Below are 11,253 nucleotides of genomic sequence, written 5' to 3'. Positions count from 1 at the left end.
TGATCTGTACTAAGCTCTCTCTCTGGCTCCAATCAAAGTCCTTGACTTGGCCTTTGCTCTCTGCTCTCGGCAGACACATGCGGAGCTCTCCCAGATCCAGGAGGTGCAGAAGGAGCTAAATAGAGCCATCGAGCGCATCGACAAGGCCCTTGGCAGCAGCGGCACCCTCAGCCTGGCCGAGATCGATCAGCTGCTGGCGGAGGAGGACTCGTCGCCCAGCGCCACTGCGGTGAGCGCGCCGCATTAGGGGATCTGGAGTTACAGTGCCGTAGCGCAGAAGTTCAGAGCTGAATTCCAGGGAGCCCATTTGAATATCTCCGTTAACCTCAAACTCTCAGCTCATTATCCAGTTTTTGCACTTGAGGCATGTTATTCACTAAAACTACACAGAGACTAATATGAATACTGTGTAGTTACAAGCGGGAGAGACGATCCTCAGAGGGAGAGATTGGTTGTAAGGGCGTGCGCAGATGGTCTGCGCATTATTCGTCTGTCTTTACGTTCTCACAATCCTGTTAGACCCGTGTGCTTCCACTGCATTTGTGCTGGGCTGCTGCCCTGGGAGTGTAACTGGGCCTCAAGGCGGGCCGGCGTCCATACCTACGAGTGCTTGCGTCACACGCTCACCCTCCTCTCATGCACAGGAAATGAGCAGATGAGCGCTCCGTGCCAGACCTGCAAGAGCACCCTTAGCCAAGCCACCGGGAGGGCAAACAGGGTGTGTGTGTGTGTGGGTGTGGGTGTGTGTGTGTGTGTTTCAGGAATCCTCATTCAGATCCAGACGGGCCATGTTCAGCGCCAACACCTCCTCCCAGGATCCATTTCAAACTGAGGACCCCTTCAAAAGTGACCCCTTTAACAAAGGTGACAGTGTGGCTGGTGTGATTGCCTGAAACACACCGTCTTAGGTTTAGGGATTTTGGATTCATATTGATTAATAATTTCTTTGTTGGGATTGATAACTAGAAGTGTTAATATGAGATGGAATGCCGTGTGTGTGTGTGTGTGTGTGTGTGTGTAGGGGGCATCCAGGTAAAGTTGTGACTCTGCCTGGATCAGATACTGTGCTACATAGTGCTCGTAGTCATCCAAGCTTCTTTCAGAGCGTTGCATGCATTACTCAGATTGGGGTTTTTGTTCCTGTCAAATTTTTGTGTTTGGACAAGCTAATCATTTGCTAAAAGACACACAAACGTGCTCTGAAGCAGAACTGGAGCTGTTACAGTGCAAGGTTTTTGAGCTCACAGGGCAATGGTCAGACGCATATTGGCAACATGTGGAAAAAGTATCAGACTTGAAGGAATGTGTGAAACTGTCCAGCAACTGTGCTGAAATGCATTAACTTTCTATATTTGCAGTACATTTACATTTACGGCATTTAGCAGTACGAATATTGTAGCTTGGTGGTTAAGGTATTCGACTAGTAATCAGAAGGTTGCCAGTTTAAGCCCCACCACCACCAGGTCGCTGCTGTTAGGCCCCTGAGCAAGACCCTTAACCCTCAATTGCTTGAATTGTATTCGGTTATCATTTTAAATGGCTTTGGACAAAGGGGTTAGCTAAATGGCATAAATGTATACGTGGTGGTAAGCCATTTGGATGCACACGCAAGAGTAAAAACTAACGTTATGATATTCCCCCTGTAGCTGATCCATTCGGGGGAGATCCATTCAAACAAGCTGACCCCTTCCACGACTCCTTCACCAGCTCTGACCCCTTCGCTAAAAGCGCTGCCTCGTCTTTAAAGGTGAGCACACGCCTGCTGTCTTTACGTAGCCAGCTGAGCTGCTACCGCATCATCACACCTGACACTCCTACACAAGAAAGTGGATCACTAGTTCAGTTATGTGTGCCTTTGCCTTTGGCTTTTACTGACGCTTAAGAAAGTAAAGAGTAACAACACAGGTGGGTTTTTGGGGGTTTTTTTGTGCACAACTTAAAAATATAAATGTCTGTGTTAGTTCACTCAGCACGAAATAACCCATACATTTTCTGTCTCTCATTCTCCCTTTGTGTCTTCTCTCTTTGTCTCTTTCTCGTGTATTCTCGCTTTGTCGCTCTTTTGTTCTCGTTCTCTCTCTCTCTCTCTCTCTCTCTCTCTCTCTCATGCAGCAGGCCAGCCCTTTCGGCTCGGTTTCATCCACCACTCCCTCCAGGTTCATAGACTCAGGTAATGCATGTTTGGTGTCCATCTCGCGCTCAAACTGGCTGGATACCTCATCACACGCCAGTTTCATTTCTCCGAGTGCAATGCATGATTCTCGATACCCCCTCGTGGGGAGGGGGAGGTCCTAAATATTAGGGCTTTCCTTTTAAAACACTCCAGTAGTTGTTGACCATCTGGGTGTTTATCGGCCAAGGGTGGATCTCCAGCAAGGCTTCTCAGAGCTAGCCTTCAGAGAAAGTCTGCAAGATTTCTGGGTACTGCGATGATCTTCGTTTCAGAGAGATCTCAGATAAAGCCGTCCAAGTTGCTTAATGTGCACACATGCAAACACACAACAATACACACAAACAGTGACTGTTCATACATATGCAACCACGCACGCAAACACACTCTGAATGTGAGGTGCCCTGCTACATGGCCATGCCAGCTGTTACCTTGCACAGAACAGTGCACCAACATTACCAGTGAAAACTCCTTTACGATGACTAGTCACACTGCAAGCTGTGACCTAGTAAAAATGTGGTTTCTACTTCTGTTTTCAGCGATCTTGATTTCTGGAAGATTTTCCCCACATGTAATACATGTAGTGTTTCCACAAAAAGAACATTTTCCCTTTTTTAAGCTTGTACAAGTGCACACTTCACTGGGTTTTATTTTAAACTGGTTCCCTGGAGTTTTGACTCATAGGACTCGACTTTTTTCCTCTGGCATGCAGCTATTTATAGGTGGGGTTTTTTTTGTGTGTTTCTTTTTTTTTTTTTTTTTTTACCTGCACAAATAACTCCAGCGCTTCCTAAAATAGCGTGAGTAAAACAGACCTCACTTTGTGGCCCCGCATAACGGAAAACCTCGGACCGTTAACATGCTTGAGCAGAAACACTCCAGGAACACAAGCACTTTTGGACCTGCCTACATCTTTCTCTTGAGTCTCTTGCTCTCTCACACACTGCGTGTTTTGTATGCTCTGTCTGTTTCCTCACTGAGGAAGCCAGCTTAATTTATGAGAAATGCAATCCCACACTCAGCTGTGATGCCTTGTTTTGTATGAACACTAGAGTTATTATTAGTGGTCTCACGCATGTGGTATGCATGGAGTAAACACATGCATGCGTGCGCACACACACACACACACACACACACACACACACACACACACACACACACACACACACGTTTCCCATATATTCTCATAAGGCTTTCCTGAATGTCACTCCTGCGGTTGCGCACACAGCTGAAGCATTGTGCTACTGTTGTCCTAATCACCCCCTTCCATTTGTCCACTTGTTTGTTCATGAACTCAGAAGTCATGGCGCGGCAGCGCAAGAAGAGTGTTTACCACAGTCAGCTCAGACCCCCAGCTTAACTCCGCAATCAGCTAATTAGAGGCACACGTCACACGCATGGCGTGGAGAACAGAAAGCAGGCTTTTCGGGAGCAGAGAGTCATGGAAAACGAAACAGTGAGGCCGTGTGCCTGAAATAGGCTCGCAGCTGCCGCGCGTGGGTCTGGCGTGGCAGCGCCCAGGGTTTCCACGGCCCAGAAACAGTGAGGAGGAAGCGACGCTGTACCTGTACGACGGGCAATAACGGACTGTGTGTTCTCCCTCCCTGCCTCCCCTTCTCCATGCCTTTATCCCCCCCCCCCCCCCCCCCAGATCCCTTTGCCACAACGGACCCTTTCGCTAGTGAGTCTTTTGGCGGGAAGGGAGGCTTTGCAGACTTTGGAAGCATGTCAAAGGTGGGTGGGAGTCCACTCCTGAAACGGCCCATTCATTTGTCTGACCACAGGAAAACGCGTGCACATTTCGCACCGCCAGCAGTTATGTTCTCCTCTATATCTGCCTTCTGTCATCTGTTATAACTGCCCAGTTATGACTAGTTCGAATTAAGATATCTTAATGCTCCAATTCTGGAAGGCATTTTATGAAACGCAGCCTTAAAGTGAGTCTTTGGAACATGGTAATCTTAAAAGCAGTGTTTATTGACTTGGTTGCTAAGAAACATCGTTTTGCTGTGGTCCAGAGGTGGAATAAACCTGTGCTGTCTTCAAAGGGCTCCAGGGGCCATCCTGTGGCCCGCAAGCCAACCTACCCACTGCCTCCTTCCAAAAAACCCGGACCGGCCAGACCGGCCCCTCCGCCGTACGGTGAGTCGTGTGTGTGTGTGTGTGTGTGTGCGTGCGCGTGCATGCATATATAATACAAAGTTATCGTTTTATAGTATTTTTACTGCACGGTGTCATTTACGTATTGTGTGTAATCACAGAGGTGTATAACAGTTGTGGTTGTTGATTGATATTTCAGTGACTTAACTGAGGCAGTCCTGGCTGGACCAGGTCACACATTTCTTGCGTCACGCCAAGCACACACTTGCTTCGCATGCCTCGCGTGATCTTTGCAGACGGGAGCGTTTCCTCTCCTGCAGGCCGTCTCTGCGGTGGAGTACGGGCGCTACGGTTGTGCAAGTGCCACACCAGTGTGCCGCCGCACATTGTCCCCCCGACATTAAACGCCTTTCAGAGGTGTATGGCATCCCTGTGAGGGCGCGCCAGTAGGCACTACTGCAAAGGGGCTCAGAGAGACTGGTTGTGCCCATTGGGCTCAAGTACTGTCGCCGTGCGGTGGGGAAAGGGTTAAAACTGGCCCAACGTGCACCAGGGGCAGGGTGGAGAGTCCCCAGCTCCACCCTTGCTCCCACCCTTAAGCAGCAGGCACTTCAGCCACTCACTCGAGCCCACTGCAGTCGCAACCAGGAAGGGCAGGGCCATGAGAAACTCCACTGCTCTCGGTTTAAGTCAGCATGCCCCAGCACCCTGGGGCTCATGAGCACAGAGTGTGTCTCCTGCACGTGCTCAGTCGTTTCTCCCTCCGCTACGGGCCAGGTGCCGTTTCCCCTTTTAATGGTACCGGGGCAACCCCTAAAGGCCCTGGTTAAGGCAACTGGTTGTATCCGTGTCCCAAACAGGACACACAGGTATGAATACAGATAGTCAATTTTGAATAAATAGGTTTGTAAATAAATAGCCTCCCACCCATTGTGTCATTTATACCACTCGGTTTGACCTCTCGTGTGTGTGTGTGTGTGTGTGTGTGTGTGTGTGTGTGTGTTTTCACAGTACTTGGGGCACTGTGTAAGTGATGTCTTTGTTTATGCATGTGAGGCACCGGGTTGGGGTTTTGTTTTGTTTTTTCATGTTTTTGGCATAGACACGGGTGGGGTCGCGCTGGGATCACAGCAGCGCAGCTAGAGTAGAGCAGGCGTTGAGGGTTTGACCCGTTCTTTCAATTTGCACCCACAGACCACAGCACCAGGTTCCCACAGTGGACTCGACCTGTCCGTGCCAGTGTGCTCTCTCTTCTCTCTCTCTCTCTCTCTCTCTGTGTTTTTCTGTTTCCTCTGTAAAAATCTGAGCACACAACACGTTCTGACTGCATCGTGAGAACAGAGGACGCTCCCAGGCACAGATCGACGCGGTTCTCACACTCACCCGAGCTGTTCACTGCTGAACTTTTGCACTGAGTGCAGAGCTGTGGGTTGATAGTGAGGCATTGCCACCCTAAGCCACTTCAGATTGTATCTGCACATCCGATCACTTCAGCCTTGATCATGTCACATCACGTCAGCCTGGGGGGGAGACGGAGACGGACATCCTAGCAAATTTGTTTTTAATGAACATCTACAGATTTTCTATTTTAGGAGCAAGGTTGGCATCTGCTCCTTCATAGAGGACTATATTGACCTCAAAGCCAAGGGCTCTGAATTTTTGTCTCCAGTTGTGTTGGTGGCTTATGGGTGTGTTTAGGATGGTTTTTGAAAGGTTGATCGCTTTTGCAGAAATGAAACCATTGTTCTGGTTTTGGTACACCGCAACTCAACCTTTTAATTAACTCCAGGAGCTTATCTGAGTGCAGGGAGGTTGGGGGCACATCAACAGTGCTGTCCATTGATTTCATCAAGGACCGTTGGGCGCGAGACGAGCGATGCTGAGGTCAGCATGCGCAGGATGTGCAGCCTTTCCCATGTTCCTGTGGCTAACCCTCTGTGGCTAACGTTCATGGCTGTTCTCTTCAACCTGTTTAGGCCCGAGTTCAGCCGGAACTCATCCCAAGGCCGCAAGCCGCGGCCAAGCGCACGGTACGGCTCGTGTTCATGGCCTGTGCCAGGACTCGCCGTCCGGTAGAACCACCCTTGCGGCCTCCGCCGCGTTTCCGCACCTTAGAGGCGTAAGTCCAGGCTCGGTTCAGCTTCCCGTGGTTATGTCCCCATGTCCAGCTGCACACGTGTGTGTGTGTGCGTGTGCATTGCACGGCTGTCGTGCTCCTGTCGAAGCTGATGCGTAGCGTGCGCGGTCTCGTCAGCTCCCGCCTACAGATGTCCCGCTTCCTTCCGCTTGTCCCGCTGCCTGGCCTTTGTCGTCGTCCCAGCATGCACCTTTCTTCTGCCTGGCATAGCGACGGGTCATGTGGAGAGACGAGGCCCCCACCCTGTCCTGTGCCCTGTCGTGTTTTAGCCGTGCTGCGTCTAACCTTCCAGCTCATTGCTTCGGCTTCACCCGCTTCCTCAGCCAGCCTAATGTTTCCCACTTACATCGTCCAGGCAGTAGAGACACAAAGCCTCTGACCTTTACCTGGAGAGCCACAGCCAAATTAAAAGTTTCGATTTAACCATTTGGCAATTTGTACACAGTTTGGTCTGATAAATGGAATAATAGTAATCAGAACACAAGACATTTATTTTATTTATTGTCGAAATCCAGAGTGGATGTATCTGCTTCTGTGGGCTCCTTATTTGCATGGATTGTTTCAGTGTTTGTTGCTTGTTTCATAATGTGTCAATGCGTGCGTGCGTGTGTGTGTGTGTGTGTGTGTGTGTGTGTGTGTGTGTGTGTGTGCGCACTTCACTTCTTTCCTCCGCCGAGCCTTTAACTCAGAGACCTCTGAATGACTCCTAGGTCAGAATAAGTGGTAGGTTAAACCCATACACTTCCTGTTTTCAAGCAACTTGCAGAAACGGTCGCTCACCTGAACATGCCACTTCTGGGTTTTTAACCCCCCTCCTTCTGTTTTGTACTCTATATTTCAACAGTTTTGTGATTGGTAAACTCAGATTAGAGGTATAGATGTGCAGGTTTTGTGTCTGTGGACAGCCTTTTCTTGGCAATGGACGAAGTTATCCTTCAAAGTTCTGAACAATGTAATGCGGCAAAAGTGTTGGGCACGTTTTGCGATTTGCTTGTTAATTCACGACTTCTTCAGATTGCCATGCATCAAGTCCTGTCCGACCTCTCAAAGTGTAATGCCTCTCAGCACCTTGTTGAAGTGATTTTGCCGCGCGTCGCAGCGCGAGACCGTCGCGTCCGTGTGCCGTCACCGTTTGCGCTTAGCTTCTGGCATGGCCCTGCGTCACAATGCCAAGCCTTTGCATGTGTTCTGCTGTTCCAGCTCCCTGGTCTCCATGTCATTTACTCTAGAACTGTGTTTGTAATGTGTCTTTCCCAGGTCCTGAACACATGAAGGTAAGGCAAAAAGCTTGGTGACAACATCTTAGCTGCATGTGTGTTGTTTTTGTTTGTTTGTTTCTTTGTTAACCACAGCGAGCATGTACTCCACCCACTGAACACACTGCCCTCAATCTGGCATCAGGTGTTGTTGTTGTTGTTGTTGTCGTCATCGTCGTCATTCTCACAGTTGAAAAATCACATATGAGCACTTGGAGAAAGCCTGTATCACCATTGATCAGTAAAAGACTGTTGCCCCCAACCAGCAGGCAGAACTTTAGTGAAAAATGACATTTTGAATAAACACATCTATGGTAATAAATATTTTTTATGGATATTTATTAACTGGATGTTTTTTTGTTTGTTTGTTTGTTTGTTTGTTTTTCTCTTTTGCTTTGGTTTTTTTGGGGGTTTTTTTTTTAAATATTTTGCTCCAGGGCACTGTAATGTGGTTAGGGTAGAAGGGTTTTGGGACACCAGATAGCAGTGCATGTGACGTATATGTGGTTGGCGCTGTGAGTTGGGGTGCAGGTCTTGTACATCTCTCAATGGCCACAGACTTCAGAGTTCTGATTGTGGGTTTGCTCAACAAATTGAAGATGCACGTTTTTACAAATCATGCCTGGCAGTGACTACTGTGTGGTGATTTAAGAGCCATTATTAAATTTTAACTTCATTAAGTTGTAACCACATCTCTGATATGAATACAGACTTGAGGATGTGCATAACATTATGTGGATAACATACTACTGGGTAAAACCCAGGAGATTTGCAGTCTACCAATTGTGTGGTCGTACAATTTGTGATATGAATTATTCTCAAGTTGTTGAGGAGAATTGGATGTCCGTCTGATCAAACAGTGTTTATCCTATCAGCTTTATGTCTTGTTTAAAGAAGTAATTTGTTCTGTGAAATTAGATTTTTGAATATGTATATATTTGAACAGCTAATATAGACATGGGCATGTATTTATAGGCATATATCGGTATGTTTTCTCTGAGAGTGCATGGATGTGTGTGAGTGTCCTTCCTCTCTTATATATACGTACTCTCTTTTTCTCTCTCTCTCAGTTTGGAAGTGAAATGGAGCAGCTGGAGTGGGCCAAGCGTGAGGGCAAGAGGGAGGAGGCGGAGCGTCTGCGTAGGCTCCGCCTCCAGGAGCAGCAGGACCTCGAGCTGGCTCTTGCTCTCAGCAGGGTCGACATGTCTCGAACGTGAAGCCGATCCACACTCCTCCAGCACCCGACAATGCCAAACAGCCATCGAAATACTACTTACTCACGCTAGTGCTAAAAACAATCTCAGAATGTGGGGACCACTGAAAGACTCGTTTCTGAGCGTTCCCTTGAGCTTTGAGCCTCACTTTTTTTTCTTTTTTTTTTAAATTCCTTTGCTGCTAAATATTTTTATTCTGTACTACTGTGCCTTTTGAAATGGTCACTCCGGTTGCTCATATAATGGTTTCAGCCACGGGGCCTTCCGCCACATGCATTAAGGCGCACCTAGAACTTGCCCCTGCGCCCCTGTGCGTGGCGGCATGTTCAGGACGGTATCTCTAGCAGGTTCCGCCCACTGAAGTGCACAAGCTTCTCACCAGACGCTTACTGCAGATACTTCTCAAAAGTTTCACACACACAGTGTGCTGTGCCTGCAGTCAACCTCCACAAAATGTGGCCTCGCTTACATTCCTCTTCTCCTTTCTGTTGTCTTTGGCCCTGCCGCATAAAATGCCTTCTTTTGTAGAGAGCAATTACAGGGTTGATGAAGGTTTTTAAATGCACTATATTTATATTTTCTCATGTGGGATACTTGCATAGAACTATAAGGCTTTGACCATTCAGTAGTGTGTAATAGTGCCCACTTTTGCATTCAAGAGTTTGATCATCATAATATCACTCCATATCAAAGCTCCTTTACTGCTGTTTCAATTTAAGGACATATCCTATAGTGCTTGGACTGAAATAAAAATGAGTCCTAATTGTTTCTTAGTAACCAAAGAATGCCTTAAACTCATGCTGTGTACAAGCTTATGAGAGACACCAAATACTAAGTCTACATAAATTATATACTGTAGTAGCATGTTTGTAAGTAGTTACAGTACCTAATGACTAACTCTCTCACACACACACACACACACACACATGGTGTATTCGATACAAAATATTGATCCTACTGCACATTCTGTACCCATAGATGGGCTTTATAGTGAAACGTTATGGAGACTCCCCTGGAGGTTGTATTCTAAGGGCTGTTCGGGGAAGTTACTATTAATGCTAACAGCAGGCATCAGCTAGTGTCGGGTTAATATGACATGTTTCGATCAACTAGCACTCTCTTTAAGACAGATTTTAAAAAGGGTTTAAACTGTAATGTTACAAACCCTTTTACTTTCCTCACAAGGGTTAAAGCTTCACAACCAAGTATGATGTTTCCATCCAGTTCTGAGTGATTTTTTTTTTCTTAAGGAATTCCAATGCCAAGTGCTGCAGTTTTCAGTTTGTTTTCAAAATGTCAGCCTTTTGATAACAGTGAGATAATGTGTGATGATTCATTTTGTTGAAATTGATGCAAAATTCGGGTGAACTTGAAGTAAAGACTAAGTTGAATTGTTTTATTATGGTTTTAGGACATCACGTTATGGCCTTCTAATGTATATATTGGGGTTTTTTTTTGTATGTCATGTTTATCATGTACAACACTACCTTCTGCTATTTACACGTCATGTCTAAGTAGCAGACAAATACTTATTTATACTTTTTTTGTGTAGACGATGGTGATTGCTCTACTTTCGTGTATGTTTCCAAAATACAAACAAACAAACAAAAAATGCATTGGTGGAACTGTATTTTATGTGCAATGCTTTGATATTAAACTGATGACAGCTGCAATCTGAGATTTCTTACCCAAAGGCCCTTCTTTTGACTTGCCTGGCTATGTGAGGGAGTTACCAAACTGTTCAGCAGATGAAAATCATGCTATCAGAATCCACCGTAGAGACCGTTTTATTCAGTCATCTGGGTGGGATGCCCACCATTTCATGTGCAGCTACTCCACCTTTCTCCAAGTCATTACTGTAGTCTTCGTTATGTCTGTAATCACCCATCTCATCAAACGGGGGCTGCGTAACCCCTCCACGCCGATGTTGAGTTTCTCAGGTGGGTCTCTCTCACAAAGAATGAAACATTTGCGTTGTTTTCTATTTTGCTTTACTCGTCCTCCTCCTGGGTTTTGATCTCGGTGGAGCAGCACTAACTGAACTGTGAGGTTCTAACTTTCCTTTTAGAAAAAAAAGAAAAAAAAGCTTACTGGTAAATCCTGGATTTCAAATTTCTTCAGACTTAGTGCCAAGACCTTTATCCATCCGTAGTTCACGTGAGGTTGCAGGTCATGATCCAAGCCTGAGATTAAATTTAAGTAAGGGGGGGGGACTGACGCACCACCTGCAGATGAGGTAAGTACCTGTTAGATAACTACCTTCATAAAGATGGTAGTTACGCTGACACTCCTTTGTGAGCCATAGGTCAGCTTTCCTACTTATTTGGCTTTTCCAAAAGAGCATGCGGTGGCACTGAGCAGCTCGTCGTGTTCTCA

General features: G+C 46.7%; 1 protein-coding gene across 9 annotated transcripts in view; it reads left to right on the top strand.

The window, feature by feature from the left end:
* The window catches only part of eps15l1b (epidermal growth factor receptor pathway substrate 15-like 1b), a 23,021-nt gene extending 12,466 nt beyond the window's left edge, over positions 1 to 10,555 (top strand). Inside the window, exons 17-25 of one of the 9 annotated variants that reach the window (XM_035528489.2) lie at positions 74 to 229; positions 762 to 864; positions 1,647 to 1,747; positions 2,113 to 2,170; positions 3,822 to 3,904; positions 4,189 to 4,312; positions 6,247 to 6,389; positions 7,665 to 7,681; positions 8,734 to 8,869. In XM_035528489.2, the coding sequence (XP_035384382.1) occupies positions 74 to 229; positions 762 to 864; positions 1,647 to 1,747; positions 2,113 to 2,170; positions 3,822 to 3,904; positions 4,189 to 4,312; positions 6,247 to 6,389; positions 7,665 to 7,679 (783 nt within the window). In that variant the 3' untranslated portion in view covers positions 7,680 to 7,681; positions 8,734 to 8,869. Of the gene's footprint in view, positions 1 to 73; positions 230 to 761; positions 865 to 1,646; positions 1,748 to 2,112; positions 2,171 to 3,821; positions 3,905 to 4,188; positions 4,313 to 6,246; positions 6,390 to 7,664; positions 7,682 to 8,733 lie in introns of all 9 variants that reach the window. The other 8 variants (XM_081723410.1, XM_081723408.1, XM_081723412.1 and 5 more) reach the window with 8 other exon arrangements.
* Positions 10,556 to 11,253: the final 698 nt, after the last annotated feature.

This window comes from Electrophorus electricus, chromosome 11, assembly GCF_041902795.1.
Source record: "Electrophorus electricus isolate QZ-2024a chromosome 11, ASM4190279v1, whole genome shotgun sequence".
Taxonomy (NCBI): domain Eukaryota; kingdom Metazoa; phylum Chordata; class Actinopteri; order Gymnotiformes; family Gymnotidae; genus Electrophorus; species Electrophorus electricus.
The sequence above is the reverse complement of the archived record's forward strand: the minus strand, read 5'-3'. Positions and strand labels throughout refer to the sequence as shown.